Raw genomic sequence first — 20,385 nt, 5'->3', positions numbered from 1 at the left:
AGTTATCTAATTTGTCTGTGCTGTGTTGTTTTTTCCCCCCTCTCCTGTTCAGAGATGTGGTATTGGGTGTTCCTGTGGTGTCTCTTCTCCTCGCTCTTTGTCCACGGGGCCATGGCGCTGCTCATGTTGGTCATGCTACAGCGCCATAAGCGGGGCCGCCTCATCACGCTGGTGCTGGTCAGTGTGGGCTTTCTGGCCTCCCTCTCTGGAGGGGTCATCACCAGTAAGTATACTGCCTCACCCTAATTTTAGTCTGACATCACAGTGCTTAGAACCACATGCAGCACAAAAAAGAACATGGGGGCACGGTGGCGCAGTCGGTATCGCTGGCGCGTCACAGCTAGAAGGCCCCGTGTTTGATTCCCGCCGGGGACGCTGTGGGTGCTGAATTCGTGTTCTCCTCCATAGGTGGGGTTGGCTAAAGGGCCTTTCTGTGTGTGGAGTTTGAATGTTCTCCTGGTGTCCCCTAGGCCTAGGGTACTAGGTACCCTCACAAAAACAGTAATCCTGGTCTCTATACTGCCTCCCCCTGGTCAGCTGATGGAGGGGAAAGGAACTGGTATAATGGTGGAACTGGTGGAATAACGTGTGCCTTCCACGCACTATGTCCTACCGGGGAAACTCCCCCTGTCACTCCCTTTTCCCCCCAGAAACCTTTTAATATAGTAGATTCCTGTATTCTGGTAAATGTTGGGACTTTGATACTTTGAAATCCAGGAAATGAAAGACAAATCCAGGAGACATGACAATAATGCAATGCAGACTCCTGCAGGATCCAGGAGTGTTGGCAGCCCTGATGTAGCGCCCAGGATTACAGCTTAGCCTATTGGCACCGGGTGAAAAATGGGTTACAAAATCGTGGAGACTCAGGATTGTGTATGAGGTGTATGAGTTATTATAGCGATTGAGAGAGAGATTAAGGAGGCGATTAGGATGGTCTAATAAAGATAGGCGTGAGGCGTGCAGCCAATGGGCGAACTGACCGTTTCCAGAGGCAAAGTAGGATGTTTTTGGTTTTGGTATTTTGAGGACTTCTCAATCATGCTATGGCTGTAGCATAAATTAAGGTGTTTCGTTGTTTATTCAAACTATTACAAGCACACCTTTTGCCTCAATTCCCATGCAGGCAGCACTTTCCGATACTATGGGTCCTCAAATGTAAATTCCATCTTTGGCGTGTGAAGTATATGAAAAGTGGGCAATGTCGTTGTGCAGTTATTATAAGGAAATGCATGTATTTAATTCAGTTTGACCAGAACTTTGACCAGAACTTTGACCAGTGAGTTTGTTACTGTTTGGGGCAGAGCCCGGTGGCTCAAAATACTACCACCAATACATTCTGCAAACGAGACTGGTGTGCAAATTTAATTTATTTTTTATTTCAGTCTATCAACAGAAAAATCTAATACAGAATGTTCCTTTAAGTCAGTCGCTGTTAACACAGTTTGGTTACAGTGTGTGTAAACAGACCTTAATCTATCCGACTACAGGACAGGAGCTCTCGAGGGCACAGCACTATGAATGACTCTCAATCACAGAGCCGGTCCGTGAATAGAACGAGGCTTTATTATTAATGTGTAGCAAGAGGGGGAAAAGACTACTGACTGTCTGTATGTAAATATGATGTCCGACAGGCAGTGATGGAAGAAGTTCTCCATTGTTTTTAAGTAGTAATATAAAATAAGTTTCAAATAAAAGGCCTGTATTCAAAATGTTACTTAGTAAAAATACAAAAGTATCGGCATCAACATTGCACCAAAATAATACTTAAAAAAAAGTATTAGTGAAGAAAAAGTTTGGTTGTGCTAGAAAGCTTTCCATCAACATGTAAACTCCAGCTGCACAAAATCATGCAATTTCATCATCTGTCGATGAGGTCTCTATCTTTTGACTCTGCTATCAAGGAATAAGCTTCCTTGATTTCATCTCTGGCTGCATGATGTTGTCCAAATGGCGTATTGTGTGTTAAGGCGTGACTAACATTTGGAGGAAGAGCGGCGAGTCAACACAACGTGTGGGCAGACACTCAATCACACCCCCAACTGGCTGTGTGGAGCAGCAGATGAATACTTTAAATGGCGCTCCTTTTTAAATATGCACAGAACAGAACACCATGGCTTTTGTGCAGAACACTTGCACTCCCGGTGCTAAAATCTACAGACGGATAGAAAGCAGTTTTAGCTTCCTTGTGCATGTCATCTGTGGTCATGGTGATGACTGATGAGTCTTGAGTGACAGGCATGTGTGTGTGCGAATGCCACTCTGTTTACTCAATGTGTGTTCATGCTCATGATCTAGCTCTTTTCGTCCTCAGGCGCAGCTGTGGCAGGGGTGTACCGCGTGGCGGGGAAAGATATGGCCCCCCTGCAGGCTCTGGTATTTGGCGTTGGACAGACTACCTTCTCCGTCATAATCTCCTTCTCGCGCGTCATGGCCACTATGTGAAGCAAGCACTCCACTTCCAAGGGCACACTCAGATGAATGGAAGGACCCATACAGTACACTGGAGAGGTGAGCAGAGGTGGCATATTAAGCCACGGATCAAGTCAGTGAGAGACTTATGGTTGTTCACTCGTATGAGCATCGAAAGGGCATGGCCTGATTTGCATGGGCAAAGAGAAGGCGGGAATGCTCTGAAAGTTGGGGGCTCAATGCAGGAGAGAGAGAGAGAGACCCCTGGTGTCTCTGTTCTATCACTGCTACAATCATCAGTGCTCCTCCAGTTCTGTTTAAAAGGGAACTCAGTGGAGGCCTCTCTTGTCTTCTCCATGGGATGGGACAGCACTCACTGGACAAGAGGATAAGATCTACAGCAACTCTGTGTAGCGATGCCACATCGCAGACTGAAAGCCATGTTTTAGGTGTCTCCAGTGTTCTCTCAATGCTCTGTCATTGTGCCAACAGCCCTGTCTGGGACATCCAGATGCCTTTGTGGTAATCTCCACTGACTCTTGAAGGCTTTCTGTTGCACTTGTGGTGAAAATCTCTCTTTTTTTTTAACCGAGTGAAGGGAAGCAAGAAGGATGACCTGTAATTTGCGATGATTTCATGGTACCATGTCACAATGCACTTTAGGTGCTGCTGTGTGAGAACATTTTGAGCAGAGAAGGTTCACATTTCACAAGAGTGAACTAACACCAATGTTCATCAGCAAAAATGCCTTTCAGTATTAATGTCAGCCTCAGCTAGATTTTCACAGCTAAAATAAGAATTATCGAGGCCATTACTTTCTGTTTAGTGGTTTAACAACTTCTGCTGAGTTATACTCCAGTACTAACACACTCCATAGATGTGTCTTTGAATTTGCACTCTTCTAAATGTTGGAATATGACACATCAGTTGAAAGTTACAAAGCATATCATATTACCAGCATCCCTGCAGCATTCTCAGTTTGTATTTTTGAAATAGTGTTTCATTGCGTGCCAATTATGTGACAGATGGGGTCTAAGACAGGGAACAAAAAAATCCCATCGTATTTCAAATCCTGAGAGTATGTGCACTTGGTTGAATTAGCCTTGGGCAGTTTCTTTCAGGTCAGCATTAGATCAGTGACTCTAATCAAAATCTGTGATTTTCAGACAATACTATACTGTCTGGTATACTGTCTGTGCGAGTCCTATATTTTTTTATTTGTACTTGGTCGCACAATCGCTATTTTTTAAATCTGTTAATTGCGTACAAGGAAGTATAAATGAAGCATTAGAATCCACCGCTTAATAACTTAAGTTAATAATACATTTCTCAAGCTTATATATAATTACCGGTATATAATTATTATTTCCCCCTTCATTTGTGAACATGTCACCTATAATGACATTCCCAAAATAGGTATGCCAGGTTGAAAGTGGTTTCAGCCATATAGTTCCCTTAGCCTCGGTATCCAGGCTATTATTTTCGTTCACATTCGGATAAAAAAAAAAAAGCCCGGGCAAAACCATTAGAAAATCTGGCATGGGAAGGGAGTGGAGTGGAATGGGAGTCAGATCGCTCAGATCAGATCGGTGAACAAACAGGGTCCACCACCTGTTTTCGACCGGCACCCGCCCCTCTAGACCAGAAATCACACAGGCTGGGGCAGGCTATAGTTCCCTGGAGAAGATCAAATACACAATACATTTTGCTGCTGTCACAGCCATTTTATATGGCTCCTCCTTAGCTTTTACCAGTCCAGTATCTATTTATTTTAACCCATGTTCCTTAAGTTTGTCTATTGCACTGAGAAATATCTCCCTTCTTCGTGTGTGATGATACTGTTCCAGTGTGACCCATCCAGTATTACGTGCTTAGCATACCCAATAACCACACTTGAAGTCAATTTCAAAAGACTCACTGATGTCACTTCGTATAGAATAATGTGTGGGGTTATTGATGACAAATGCATTCTCCCAGTGAACCTATTGAAAGAAGGAGTTATTTAGGACTTATATTGCCCATGTACACTACAGTTTGTGTTACCTACTATTGGTTTGAACAATTTAAGAATTAAATTTACTTTTATGCCTACTGCAGCAAACAAATAGGATAACAGCTTCCCTCCCCGGATCATTAAACTACAGTAGTATACTGTACTGCACCAGACCCACATGGAGTTTTGTAATGCCAAAGTATCTTTCACATACTAATTACTGCATTATCTACAGATAGTCTATTAGATTGCTATTATCAAGAAGTAGTTAAATGACTGTAGCCCAGTTTATCTTTTTGTTTTCTTATGGCATAGGAATGACCCAGACCTTGAGTTTCTATGATTTGGGCGATTATCTATTATGACATTTCTCACCTAAATTGGTAAGATTGCATCATATTCACCATCGATTGTTATGTAATTGACTCCACTCACCTTCAGTACCAACACGGCACAGAAGAGGGCAATGTTGCTCATGAATAAGGTAGCAACAGTAATGTTGAAGAATTGAAAGATGACTGTAGATTTAATAGTGAAAATACAGTTTTGATATTGTCATTTGAAAATTCACTTTCCATTTACTGTTGGCCTACTGCGATCTTTAAACCCAGAATTTAAAATAATAAACATTACTATCAAAGAAAGGAAATAGTGAAACACTGAATTATCTGCACATACTACAGTACTAATCAGTAATCATAGTAATCATGTGAATGTTTTTGGCTCAAGTTCAGGGACCAAATTGTGCGTTTTTGCAGATGACTCACTTATCATCATAGCAATGAAAATTATGTGAAACTTTGTTTGAATTGCTGAATAATTTGCTGAATATATGGTTCATAGGAGATGTGATATTTGAGTGTTTTGTTGTATTTTGGTGTATGTCTGTGTGGCTGTGCATGTGAGTACTATAATATTGAATTATTTATTTTTCTTTCATGTGAGGTTTGTCTGTTGCAGACCCTTAGAAATTGTTTTCTCATGTCTCAATCAGATGATGTCTAGTCTATGCTTCGTCGTACGATGGTGTCGTGAGTGCACAAAAAATAGCAGCTCCCGTCATGTCGCTGTTGTGAGCTTGATGAACATTGGCTATTTTCGGAGTGTGACACTATCATATGATTAATCAGGCTTAAGAATCTAATTTTAAGTGACATGGATGGCACTGTGTGTCCAAAGACGTCACATACTGGTCCATGAGAAATGTCTTACAGTACGTAATGTATCAGAAACCATGTTTTATTTATTACAACAAAGTGTTTAGAACCACCTTTTTTGTCCAAAACAAAACATCAAGCACCGACAGTTGAAAGCTTGCTTACGTGGACGAGGTCAGTTGCACTTAATTGTACTATACAAAATACTGTACAAAATCTTCATCAGAAAGATACAGTATATATATATATATATACATAAATGAGATGTAGCTAATGGCAGAATTAACCTTACTGACAGTATTTTGATATTCACACAAATGTATTTCTCTACTACAGTATAGTGACCATGCATTAAAATATTAACATCTATGCCACACGTGGTAATGTTATAAGATTGAGGGAGAATTGATTTTCTGCTTTAGACTAGGCAATTTCACCACCATCAATATGGTGGGCAATGTTGTGTGTACCGCACTACCTAAAAGAGGTGGAATTGACCCTACACTACACTACAGTAAAAGTCGGAATGTTAATGTAAGTTTGAATGTGTAAAATGTTTTACATTTTCAGAATTAAATCCAGATTTAGCTGTGAACCCCTTCCCGGACCTCAACATGCCATTCAATGATATGCCCAGTCCAATAACAAATAACTCATTTGGCTTATAAGTAATGCTACCCTTCAGATCAGTGTTTCAAATGCCACACGTACTGTATACAGTATGCACCATGGACGAACATACTCTGTTACTGTATCTCCCCTCTTGTGTTAGCATGTGTAATGCAGCTCAGAAAACATGTCAAAGGATTATGGACAATCCCAAACAAGAGACAATGTACACAAAAACCCAAAGTGGCACCTGTAAATAATGTATAATGTTATTTTTTTTACATTTTGTACCAGCGAAACAGCTGATGTTTATAACTATTGGATATTTATGTACAAATTGTTCTCCTGTACATACTCAACAGTCAGGTGAAATAAAACAAATGTTTTGCAGAATAAACTCAGGAATGCTTTTTCTGTTCCGACATACAGTAATGTGTCTTGGTGAACTGTCTCAATACTTTCTTCTATCTTTTTATAATAGCTGAAGAAAATAATGTCTGTGGGGACCAGGTGTCTGTCTGCCTTTATTCTTACAATCGTAGTCTCTCTTTTACTGGAGCAGTCCGAAGGATCCCTGCTCATACGATCGTTTATATCTTGTATCTCGTCTGCCATGCCACGCGTGATCTGACTACTTGCTATTGCCATTAATCTCCCTCTCCTTGGAGACTTCCTCTGTCCTTTGACGCTGTTATTCCTAGTTTGTCCTTTGACTGCTTCCTGTATGAAACCTAAGATGTGTAATAGTGTATTGTACGTTGTAGGATTTTTGCTGACGATCTGATCCAGAGCCACGTACAATCGGTTAACAGGTAGGGGATTAAATTCCTCGTCAAAGATACTGGAAGCCCGAGGCACTCGGGTGTTCCAGGGATAAAGTTGCCCTGCCCACCACTGGAGACAGGGGTTTAAATCCTCTACGGTGCATCCAGATTGCCATTGTTCCAACAAAGGCAATTGGCTATGTTTGCAGGAGGGATGCCGGACGTGGAGGGCACTTTTTGCCACTGCTCTGAGTCCTACAGATTGTTCAATGGTGCTAGTCCAGTGGTTTTCAACCCTTTTCATGTCAAGGTCCACTTTGTATTCTGCATTGCAAGTCACAGACCACCATTTGATTACTTTTATCCTCTCAGATCCTAAACTTGTCATTGAATAAGATTCCATGATGTGATATACCAGAGAGAGAGAGAGAGAGAGAGAGAGAACACAGGCAAACATTCCAGGTGGTCCCCAGTTAAATGATGGAGAGTTGATAACCAAATGGACCCTTGTAGATCTTGAACTCTTGAGAGCGTAAAATGAATGATTTTACGCTCTCAAGAGTATTGTTAAAGTATTGTTAAACATCAATACAGTATGGAATTGTGGACAAAACCTTATCCAACGATACCAAGATATGGGTCTGAGAGGCTAAATCTCATCAAATGGTGGTCCGTGGCTCAAATGCCAAATAAATAATGGGCCTTGATATGAAAAGGGTTGAAACCATTGGTGTAGACATCTTGTAAATTAAGCAATGCAGATGTTTAACAATAATTTAACTCTTGAGAGCGCTCTCAAGAGTTAAAGATTAATTTGGTTACCAACTCTCCATCGTTTAAGTTTAACTGGGGACCACCTGGAACCCCCTCAAGGACCACTGGTGGTCGCCAAACCACTGGTTGAGAACCACTGTGCTAGTCCACAGGGTTGTTGAGCTATACAGTATGAGGCATGAGGCATAAGTGATAAGTGGTTTGACTGAAATCACTAGTGTTCACCACTACAAGTACCAAATTATTTAATGTCTGTCTTGCTAAATACCATGTACTATGTCTCTGCACATAGAAATGCAGTGTAAAAATCCTCAGTGTCAACTCAACTTGTGTAAAACCGATACATTTTTACACAGATTGCCAGGCACTCAAGAAGGGCAGTGCCAGCCAGCTAGGCAGACACGGAGCCGGCTGCTCCATTGTCCCTGGGGTAAAGTCTGTTATGTCCATTGACAACTTCTCTCTTTGTTGCTCAGACTGGTGTGGATTCAGGCTGGAACAGGCTGATCACCCTGAAGTCTGTCCTCGAAATATCATTCCAGCTGGCAGAGTAGTTGGACTTTCAGACAGTATTTATAATGGTTGTGATAATGTGATTTGGTTATCGGCCATAAGGATCCCTTTGTTTCATTCATTGTTTGTTACATTCTGAATGACAAATGGATAAATGAATACTGATGATTTTACTGTAAGGGCTAAATTGATGTTCAGAATGTTATGGTATAGGCTACACATTTGCGCTCGCCCTCTATATTACGCTCTTGGAGTTAAATTGAGTTGTATTGAATTGTATTTTACAGCATACGGCACGCGGTGCTTCGCCATTGCCGTTACTGGAGCTGAGGGGCACCGAGACAGAACAAAGGACAATTCAGACCTGAGCACAATCGGTCATTCACGTAGTTGTTCTAACATTTCATTGCTATTCAGGGCAAGTGGTTTTACCTTGCCTGTGTCTTCCAAGTACCCGATTACAGCCCTGTTTCTCAAGGCTGTATAGCATTTCCAAGACCTCATACGGCGCGGCCTATACCGAGGGTCAAAGTTATAATCTGCACTGGGGGCCTATAACCTGGCTGGAATGTTGGGGTGTGACAACAATGGATTCATGCTGATGGAATTTAATCAGTGGAATAAAACAGTCAAAGGCCGTGTTGTTATCATGCTGTTTTGCTGTGTTTTTGTTATTTTATTCTTTAATGCCAGAGCATGGCATCCTGCAGACTACACTGCTCATTTCCATCAAGCGTCCACACTGTTTTATAACTGGGAGAGTGGCTGAGCGGCGCTGATAAGGGGTCGGCGGCTGCTTTGCAGAGTGCTGGGGACAGGAAGTGTTTCATAAGAAGCAAGAAGCTGGGCAGTGATATATATATATATATATATATATATATAGGCCTATATATATACTAGTCTGTAATCTGACGGGAATGTCTGAGAAACAGGTGTGTGCGTGCATGCGTGTGTGTTGTGTGTTATCAATCTACCGTTCACTTTACACTATAACTCATTTTGCTCAAGTGCAGAACTGCTGAGGTGTTTTCCTGTTTTTGTCAAAATTTGCTCTGGAATTCGAAATGTCACATAAATTGATTGTCTAAATGCCTTTTAATAGCACTCTGTTTTCACTAGGATGTATTCCAACTTGAAATACACACCCTGACCCACAGACATTTCTCTCAGCAAATTTTTTTTGTGTGACATTTGTGTGTGTGTGTGTGTGTGTGTGTGTGTGTGTGTGTGTGCGCGCGCGCATGTTTTACTGTATTTTTCTAAATCATGCTCTCTAGTAGAGAATTCACACTGCATATGCTATCAATGGTACACTTTACGGACACTAGTCCATTATAAATAAATAATTTGGCAAATAATTTAGAAAGTCGTTATTCAGATATTAGATGACATTGGTAATGGAAATACAATGAAGGGTTCTGATTAAGGTACTTGCCAGTCCCTGACCCTATCTTAACCCCAATCAAACATGATTACCCCCAACCAAATCAAATGATTGGTCTCCCATGGCTGAATATCCAGTAAAGTTGCGTGGCTTCCTAGAATAGGAATAGGACCACCAAGCCACTCGCTGCTATTGTCTTATTGTTTCCTCTTCAGGAAATACTCAAGAGTTGAGCATGAGTGTAGACAAGGGGATTGCATGCTTGCTTTGAAAAAAACACCCCCTAAACAATGGCTGGAGTCAGACCAATTCCTTTGACCTGCCAGATCACTTCACATTATTGACCTTGCCTGTGCGCCTGGCGGCTCGACTCCCGTTGCTCATAATGTATATAAAAGTTCAGACAACACACAAACAGTCCATGAGGCTAGTCTCCAGGAGAGGCCGGACCTCCTATCATCCCAGCGCCTGTTGTCTGGACACTTCAACGGTGGGTGGGACAGAGCTCTCCTCTCTGTTTACATTTTCCACTATTTCAGACAGACCCTGCACACTCTATACAGCTACTGTATGCCTGCTCAATGTAACCTCAGTGCGCGGTATGGGAGATTAGTACATTGCACTAATCTTACTAAATAACATTGCATGGATGCACCTGGGACGTATCCTCAGTGATGTATCCCATGGACATCAAGGTTTCGGGTCTCTCAAACATCATACCCCTCACTCAGGTGACCCAGCCGGGGGGGTTAAAGTCCCGACTTACGTCCTAGTAGCTACCCTCAATCAGTCCCATTAGGGAAAAACCAGAGCCACACAATCCGTTGCTCCGGAACTACTCTGCCAGAACTGGGAGAACCAGATTCTGGCGCTTGGAAGGACTAGGCTCTGTGGGTTGATTCCTGGCCGGGCCCCTCCTACAGTACGTCTCACCAGGTCCACTCCTGCTCTCACCAGGCCCAGGACCTGTGCATTGCACCAGACACTTCATTCAGGAGTGGTGGATTATACTGGCCCTCCTAAAGGCCTCACCGAGGGTTTTTTAGGCTTCCTCCTCACGGAGGACACAGGCTGGGGCGCTAACTAAGAACATTGAATGGATGCACCTGGGACATATCCTCAGTGATGTATCCGAATCTGAATATTTAAAGATATTAATTGGCAGTCTTTGTAGCTTTATGAGAACAGATTCTTTTGAAAAACATACCGATTCTTAAAAAGTATAATCTGTACACCCTTAGTGTAAAAGAATAATTTCACGTCAGATTTTTATAATCATTGTAATCTCTAAATAAACCGATAACCTAACATTAAGTACATTTTGGATGTATAATCCTTTTACAATGGTGTCCTCTTTTTTTATATATATTTTTATTATGTGTACATAAAATTAATTTGTCACAAAATAGACAAAAAGTTCAATGAGATGAGAAAAAAGTCAACATGTATACCTGTTAAGAGCATGTCCAGTTAGTGATAAATACAAGTGTACGGCTGAGAAGAGACTTGATGAGTGATTATAAGCCATTTATGCACACATTTAAAAATATATAGCAATATTATTGTACCCATATACTATACAGATTGGCAATAGTATTGTACAGTTTATACTACATACGATTATTGTACTGCATACACACATATTACAGAACTGCATTTAGCAGGTGCCAGAGTGTATAGCAAAGACAGCACTGACCTTACCAGCAGTCGAGTACAGTATTACCCTATTAATAGACAATCTGAATAATAGCCTCATTCATGACCTCCATTGTTTTTGGCTTCTCTTTGACATGCCCCTGCAGATATTTGTTAGCGTGAACACAATGTGTGATCCTCACCCCTGCTGGGTCTTCCCTTTGGAGAGTCTGTCCTTTACTCTTGATGATAACGATGTGTGTAGGGACCATTGTCTACAATAACACTAGTCGCATGCGAGGACTGTGGACACTGTGACTGGCTGCCAAAACCCTTGGTCCTGACTCCATGTCTGACACCACCTTGGTCTGGATGGCTAAAACCTGCATTTACAGTATATGTCGTGTGTGTGTTGCGTGCAAAAGTGTGTGTGTGTGTGTGTGTGTGTGTGTGTGTGTGTGTGTGTGTGTGTGTGTGTGTGTGTGTGTGTGTGTGTGTGTGTGTGTGTGCGCGTGTGCGTGTGTGTGTGCAGGCTGTGTGTTAGGCTAGCGCAACAGTGACACTTGGTGGTCTAAAAACGCTATAACACTATTTCCGTGCTGGGACGGACAGACCCAGAGACAGACCCAGCCAGCCAGCCAGGGACACACATTGCTGTGCATTGGAGTGGCTGCACCACTCATCATAGGGAAAGTGTGTACAGTATGGAAAAGGGGGGGGGGGGGGTGGGGGGGGACGACTTTACCTTATTTTTTTACAGGGGCCAGTTTCAAATTGCAGCTGCCCGTAAGTGCTCTTTGAGAGTGGTTTTGAAGGAGTCTAGGGATTCACATTTCTTAGCGGCGTTCCACATTTTAGTGGCATAGGAGCGAAATTAATTTAACCCCTTGTTGGAGATGAATCTGGGTTGAACGTGGTTTGTGGAACTCCCTCTGGTGTTGTGATCATGGACTTCGTTGACATTAAGGAAGCAATGTGCTTAAAACAGGCACACACACCACACGAACACCACCACCACAATTAATAGATGTATATACAAATTAAAATGTGACCACATTTTAGGATCTAGGATTCAGAACATTGGCAAATGAACTCAGTTGTGTTTATTCTCATCTAAAATTATTATTTAGAATCATTGTTAGTTTTTCCGTGATTTTGTTAGAATGTTTCACTGTCTTGATTGTTTTTATATTGCCAATGTTTTTTATGGTTTTCTGTTCCTTTTCAATAACGCACTTTGTAAACTGTCATTGTGAAATTTAAATAATAGTAATACAATAGTAATTTGGATTTTCACCAAATTGTGGCATTGAGGTACCGTATTGTCCCGGATATAAGACGACTCTGATTATAAGACGACTCCCATTTTTCAAGACTCTCTGTGGAAAAACAACTTTGAATGTCAAATAGTCTAGTACCCGAGCAAGTTTTTAAGGATATTCCCATTGGAATTCAGGTTAAATTTATTTTGGTGAGTTTTTCAAATGTTGTATCAGCAACTTCCACAAGGGGGCAGCATTGCATTTGCCATTGACTTGTTGCCTCTCTAAATCCTGCAGCACTCCCCAGTGGACTCCCCTCTGTGACTCATCTCCAGTGCCAGGGGGACTGATTGAGTCAAAGCATCCCATCATTCACTCCACGATCTCCACTGGTCCAAGCAGAGATCATCTGGTGGAAATTGAGCCATTAAGAGTTAAATTCACCTGTGGACCTAGTGGGTGATGGACGGCCTCCATTCATCCCTGTACTAGTGTACTCTCTCAAAGCAGTACACACACACAATTTAGTCTCTGTGACACATCTTGGGGCCACAATCTGCATTCAAAGAATTTCCTAGAAGCTTTGTCAGTGGTCGATTTGCCTGTCTGCTTCCTGATTGGTTAGTAATTTTTCGACCAGGTTTTGTTTCGACCAATGACAAAGCTTCTAGGAACATTTTTGAATGCAGATTGCAGCCCCTAGATGTGTCACAGAAACAAAATTTGTTAAAAATAAAAAAGGTCATTAAAATTTTGACATATTATTTATTGGCCTCAAAAATAACAAAAGTCCTGGCCCTGATGGCAATTGGTAATTTATGGTAATTAAATCAATATAATGCATCCAAAGCAAAGGGCTCATATCTCTTCTTTCACTACAAGCATATATACCTGTGTACTATAAATAGTAATCCATCTCGGAGAGAGGCCACCAATATCAGTCATACATAAAACGTGATTTTACTTCATTCTATACTTGATTCACTCCTTTTTTCCCTCTAGACCAAATTTCTTCGCCAAAAACAGTTGATCTACACAGGCTTATACAATGCATTGCAACATGATGCGCTTGTGAACTTGTCCATCGCCTACTTTAGCAGAATGTTCAACTGTTATGACATGCCCATAATTGGGACGGTGTTGCTTCATTTTTCCGGCTAGGGTCCATGATAGTTAATATAAGTTATGGATTTCTGCAGTCTAAAGACCTGCTGAGTACTGTGTGAGTGGAGAGTGCACAGACGTATAAGACACCATACCGCATATCTGCTTAGTATCATTTATCCTCCGTTCTCTCTGACTTACAATATTAATATATATTTCTTCCACGGTTGGGCTCAAAGGTATTTGCATCTTGATAAGCATCTCTATTAGACAGAACCCCTGTCCTGGTGAATCAGGGGGGCACCCCAATTACACAGGGTGATAAGACACAGCACAGATAACATCACACTGAGCAACGTGTCAGATGCCTTTTCGAGTAGACTAAAGACCTACTTATAATCCACTTCAGTGTGCAGTTATGTAACACAGTGGTTCTCAAAGTGGGGTCCGGGGACGCCCCAGGGGTCCTTGAGGGGGTTCCAGAGGGTCCCCAGCAAAATTGGTTAATATAGCATAACTTTAGACATACGTAGCTATATAAGGCTATTTGAAATATGAAATATATAGACAGGAAACAGGTGCAGAGATATGGGGAGTGACACGCAGAAAAGGTCGCCGTGATTGGGAGCCGAACTCGCGACACACTGCCAGGATTAGCAGCCTACAGTAAGTGCCCAGACTGCTAGGCCAGCCTGGGCCACAAACACTGCTATTTAAGAAATCTTGAACGCAGAAAGTTTCAAGTAAATATGAATTTGGGGGTCCTTTCTTACGCCTTTTATTGGTTTTTTGAAGGGACAGACAGTAGGCTGACAGGAAACGGGAGAGAGATGGGTGGATGACATGCAGTAAAGGCCGTGTCGGGCTCGGGAGTCGAACCCGCGGCACACTGCGACTGGATTACCAGTCGGGTGCCCAGACGGTTACGCCACCGCCTGGGCCTGGGGGTCCTTTCTTGACATGGAAATGTTTGAGAAACACTTATGTAACCTATTCAAAGTAAATGAGACATATTTTGAGTTCCTGAATCCAATGAGTTGTGCAGCCAATAAACATGCTTCACCTGCATCAATAATGGATTGCCCACCATGAAAAGATGGTTCACTCTGTTGGACCATGTTGGATGTAACTCTATGGTGGTATGCAAAACAAAGGACCGCAGACAGCCAACATGACATTCCTCAAGGTGGTGGGCCTTTTGGCTGTTACAATGGAGAAAAAAAACCCTATCAGTTCCCCCCCCAGATCATTCTGCTATAAGCCCACCCCCCTGTCATGCTATCCCGCCTGACCCTGAGCCTGACATTTTGAATGATTGAGCACACTGGGGTCTTTGGTAACAAGCTACCACTGCGACGACGCCACAGCTGATTTGAGCTGCGTTTAACCATCCTATGACTTTCACACAAAAGGGATGCCATTTTCATAGCGAGGATTACTCTCAGTCCACTAGCTAGGATGGCGACCTTTGCACCCGTGCTTGATGAGAAGTTAATGCCAATTGGTATTGTTGCACTGAACTGGAGTGTGAAGAGGGAGCAACAACTGACAGGTGTGAGGCTGTGAGCTGAGCGAGCAGGTTACTAATGGACGAGAGCCTCTCAGGCAGGTATAGTGTGTTATGCAACACAAACATAATGCCACTGTAAAAATGTCAACATAATGCTGATTGGTGCTGACTGCAGCCTCTTCAAACATTATCCATTATGTGAAGCTGATGACTGTGTCGAAATTCTTGTTAGAAGCCATGAACATGCAGATGGGCATTTGACTGATGGGAAAGAGTGAGCTACATAATTAATGTCCTCATTCAAGTCCCTCCTGCTTCTGGGGCCCAGCAGGGCTTCTACGTATATGAGGTTCCTAGAAAGGCACAGAGTTGAAGGCTAATTGACTATGTGTCATAATCTCCCAACATATTTTGTTGTCAAGTAAAAATAGAGACAGCATCTCGCTCAGCTAAAGATAGAAATGGCATGACGACAACAAGGTACAGTTGGGAAATATCTAAACTAATATTCTCTGTTCCGTTTAGTTTTTCTTCTTAGAAATAGGGTGGGTGGGTGGATGGGTTATGGGGAGGGGGGGGGTCAAAACAAACCAAAGCGAATGAGTCACCGTTCCCTCAATCCCAGTCTGGATATAAATAAACATGTACTGTATATACGTCACACACACACACACACACACACACACACACACACACACACACACACACACACACACACACACACACACACACACACACACACACACACACACACACACACACACACACACACACACACACACACACACACACACACACACACACACACACACACACACACACACACACACACACGTTTCCCTACGCATGGCTGACATTACATAAGCTGGAGCGTGGGAGGTGTGATGTGAGGCATGTATAATTCATCAATGTGGGATTGAATTGAGAAGCAGCAACATCCACCAGTAAAGCTTAACTTATACTTTGTTGAACAGTGGTGTCGCTCACTGGCGGGAATCAGTTATTTTCCGTGAGCGACACCATCGTATAATAAAGAAAGCATAATGTAAATTACTGCAGGCTTTAGATTGAATCTCCAAATGAAGCTGCGAGCCCCTACCTCCAAACCCCCCGATATGTCACTAATGTTTTGGTTATATTTAGATGGATTGCAGCATACAGTGCTCTCATGCTAGTGTTGTTTTATATCAGCCAAGTTGAGCCAAGTGCCAACTCCTCGCAGGCAAAACATACCTTGCACTGACAGATGTTCCATGAGCATTATATTGAAAAGTTAAACATTTATCGATTATATTATAGTGCTAGAGATGACGTTCGCCATTAATTTAAATATGTGGCTCAACGGGAAAGTAAAGGGCCATTCACACTGTGCATGGTCTCTGTAGAGACATAATGCTATGAGTGCAATATAGTGTAGATGTTTATTTTAGAAAGGAAACAATCACCCTAAGTACCCTGAGTTTTGTCAAAGAAAGCATGTTAAGCAAAATCAGGGAATGTTAGCAAAAACCCAGGACACAATAGTAATACAAACATAAGCATTGACATTGGCTTGAATTAGCAGACATTGACATTCGAACAGCAGATATAATCATAAGTGTTTTAGCCTATGCCAGGCTCTGATCAAAAGGTGGAGGCTGGGGTGGAGGAGGCAGCTAAGCATCAGCGGATGCGAGGCAGGCAGCAAGACAAGCAGAGGTGAATTGAATGCAAACTAAGCCATATTTAAAGGAACCGCTATGTTTGAGCGTGAATTCTGATTGATGTAGGATTGTGTGACGTAATGATCAGCTGAGATGTGAATGAGAATAGGAAGCCGAGCTGACTCGGACAACTGATTACAGCTTAGGCATGCAAACTAACATGTCCCTGTTATATCTGATAAACTAACACTGTGCTTCATTGTATTTGATATGGACACCACAGTAGCATTACATTTGTACATTTGTAGAAATGAAGCACAACGTTAGTTTATACATGTTAGTTTGCATGCCTAAGCTGTAATCAGTTGTCAGTCAGCTCAGCTGATCAGCAAAGCTTCCTATTCTCATTCACATCTCAGCTGATCATTACGTCACACATTCATGCATGCAGAGACCAAATGCACTGGATTCAGTGTTTGTAGCTAAAAGCTAATTTACAACACTTGTCCAAAGGAGGCTTTTTAAAAGTATAGAAATAGAAAACAATGACAGATCCACAAACACAACATACAGCTGTATCTATAGCTGTACTAGGTGTGAGAACAGTGTTTGTTTCTCTTTTAGCCATGACGTACTGTAACACCTCTAATAAAAACATGCATTTTTCAAATCAGTTCCATCGTTTTACTAATTGAACAGATAAACTGATTAATCCATGAGGTTTCCTTTTCTCTGCATATTACAATGTGACAGTTACCATGTATCGAGCCTGTGGGGTTGACTATTGGCATGGTGTCTGGTAACAATTTCATTAAGCAGGGAAGGAGCATGACCATGTAGGCATGTAAAAATAAACCTTGAGTTTGAATAGCTTATGAAGCTTTCAAGGCTGAACATAATGTGACAATAGTACCACCTCATTGGTTTGTTGCTGTAAATCATTATCTCCACCAGGTCGACAGCATGGTAGGACACGTCTTCGTCCCTGTGTGTGTGTGTGTGTGTGTGTGTGTGTGTGTGTGTGTGTGTGTGTGTGTGTGTGTGTGTGTGTGTGTGTGTGTGTGTGCCCGCGCATGCGCGGGCGCAGCTAATCTCCGACACCACTAAATGGTGTCAAACATTGCATGCATTTGTTTTAGCACCATATATCATGAACGTAATATCCAATCAACCCCAAATTGGACTGAGCTCCAAAAGCACTTTCACTTCTGCCCATAGACTTTACAATGAATCCTGGCTTCATTTTCATTAAAACTTCTCTCTACCCCGCAGATTTTAATCTGGTTAGCTGCTGAACTATTTACCATTGAGCTTGTTCAATGCCTGCTTGTTCAGATAAGTTGAATCATGACCATCAGGTCAAAATCAGATCATGTGTCTATAGGTGAGACACGTTGACACGATCTAAATGTATCAATAGAAGAGCAGGATGACAAAATACAATTACAGGGCTGGACCTAGGGGCAGGCTGAACGCTTCCCCGCCTAGGGCGCCAGGTCCCTAACCGTAGCCCTCAAAATAATACAATAAAATATAAACAAATGAAATATGCATGATTTGCAGGGCCGACCACTACTAATCTCGCATTGGGCACGAGAGGCATCTGTATATATATATATATATATATATATATATAATTATATATATATATATATATATATATTGTATTAACATACTCCATGCAGATTGAACGAAATTACATTGTATTCATTTAAAAAGTTACGTATAGTGTCGCTTTAAATATAGACTAGTTATTACAGTGTTATAGTTATTACCCATCCTCTGTTATTTGTCTGCTATAGTTACTATAGCATGCACTTGCAGACCTTTGGAATATAAATTCTGAACTGAGCCTTTTTCTCATTTGTCCACAGAGGGCGCAAACATACAGCTTTACAGTACTGGAACTTGACATTATTATTAGCATTTAGTCTCTGTAAATGAAAGGTGTAGCACTTTTAGTTTAGCATCCAAAATAAAGTCCCTTCATATGAAGCAACGTATTCATTTTTGTTTTTTTGTTTTTTAAATGTTTTATCCCACCATTTTGTAACCCATTTTTTCACCCAGTGTCAATTATCTAATGTAATCCTGGGCGCTACACTTCCTCTGCCAACCTGGGGGGGGGCAGCGGACTGACCTCATGCTTCCTAGTATGCATGAGGAGTCCAAGCTGCTTCTTTTTACCTGACAGAGAGAGTTTCCCCGGCCGGACGTAGCGCGTGGAAGGAACACGTTATTCCGACCAGTTCCTTTCCCCTCCATCAGGCTGGCCAGGGGGAGGTAGTTTTAGAGACCAGGATTACGGCATGTTTTTGTGAGCCTACCTACCCTAGGGGACACGGGGAGAACATGCAAACTCCACACAGAAAGGCCCTTTCGCCAACACTGCCTCGGGTATGGGCACTGATGACGCGGAGGAGGGAACACGCCCCCAGTGCCCACAGCGTCCCCAGCGGGAATCGAACCGCCACTGTGCCACTGTGACCCTTTTTGTTTGTTTTTTAAGAGAGAACAGGGTTGCATGTCAAAGTTTCTAGATTTTGCATCAGGCCAGCCAACACGATGAAAGCTAGAATCTCTGCCAGTTGTGCTCTTGAGACATATATATAACAGGGATATTGGAGAAGAAGCAAAAAAAGTCAATATGTAAATAAAAGTAAAAAGCTGATGTCTCCCGTCCCACTCAACTATGACCAAAGTACATGGCGAAACTAGCTGGATAGTAGCACTATACCTCCAAGCTCACAGAGAACTCTATCCATGATCAATACAGTGCATGTTGCTTACAATGACCCTCTAGGTCCCTCTTGTTTTACATGCATGCTGCTTTTATGCTCCCTGGGGTCCCACACGCTACGGGGACAGTGGAGATACAAGAGGGTTATTAAGTGCACTGTGAAGCCCATAAATAAACTGATGTATAATCCACAAGGGAAACCGCATCCGGCAGCATCTCCATACCATATCTACAGTATTTGGAGAGGCATTCTATGCTAATGAATTACAGTTTTCCCTCTGACCATCTACCCTAGTCGAACGGCTGGGCCTTGCACAAGAGCCGAAGCAAGCATTATTTTCCCTCCCCGTTATGTCACTGGAAACGCTGACACAAGGTTGGTCTTCTCCCGAAAGGCACAACTTCAGCATTCACGAATCCAGTCTCCGTTCCCTCCCCTGGGTGAGGTTCTCTCTCTCATCCCACATCCTCCTCAGCAATGTTGTCACAGTAACCTGGCCTTGCTGGGCTGCAGTTGGAGGATGACTGCTGCCGAATGGAAATGCAGCATGACTGTTATCACATCGGTGGCAATGGTTGCTAACACAGGAGAGGCAAACCCTAGAGAAGTAGAGTACTTCCCAAAAATGCTGGCCATGCTTGAAAGAGCCACTTAGGGGTGAAAAGCATTTCATCCTCCTTAATTTCCCCTGAATATATGGGTCATACAGGGACAGTGAAAAGAGGGGGATTTATTTTTCCTAAAGCCTAATTTGGTGGAGCACTGGGAGTAGGACTGAGCATTTGGGGTCGAACGGGGCACAGAAATAAGGGTTTACCACAGTGATGCTGTTCTGAGAAATGTTATGCTTAAAGCTGTCTGAGTGAAGTGATTTTCTCACTAGG

General features: G+C 42.3%; 1 protein-coding gene across 1 annotated transcript in view; it reads left to right on the top strand.

The window, feature by feature from the left end:
• The window catches only part of tmem170b (transmembrane protein 170B), a 7,657-nt gene extending 5,175 nt beyond the window's left edge, over nt 1–2,482 (top strand). The window contains exons 2-3 of the mRNA XM_080788172.1: nt 53–223; nt 2,315–2,482. Coding sequence (XP_080644298.1) covers nt 53–223; nt 2,315–2,445 — 302 coding nt within the window. The 3' untranslated portion in view covers nt 2,446–2,482. The remainder of the gene's footprint in view (nt 1–52; nt 224–2,314) is intronic.
• The last annotated feature ends 17,903 nt before the right edge of the window (nt 2,483–20,385 follow it).

This window comes from Protomyctophum bolini, assembly GCF_963924005.1.
Source record: "Protomyctophum bolini genome assembly, chromosome: 17".
Classification (NCBI taxonomy): Eukaryota; Metazoa; Chordata; class Actinopteri; order Myctophiformes; family Myctophidae; genus Protomyctophum; species Protomyctophum bolini.
Note: the sequence above shows the minus strand (reverse complement) of the source record. Positions and strands in the feature narration are given on the sequence as shown.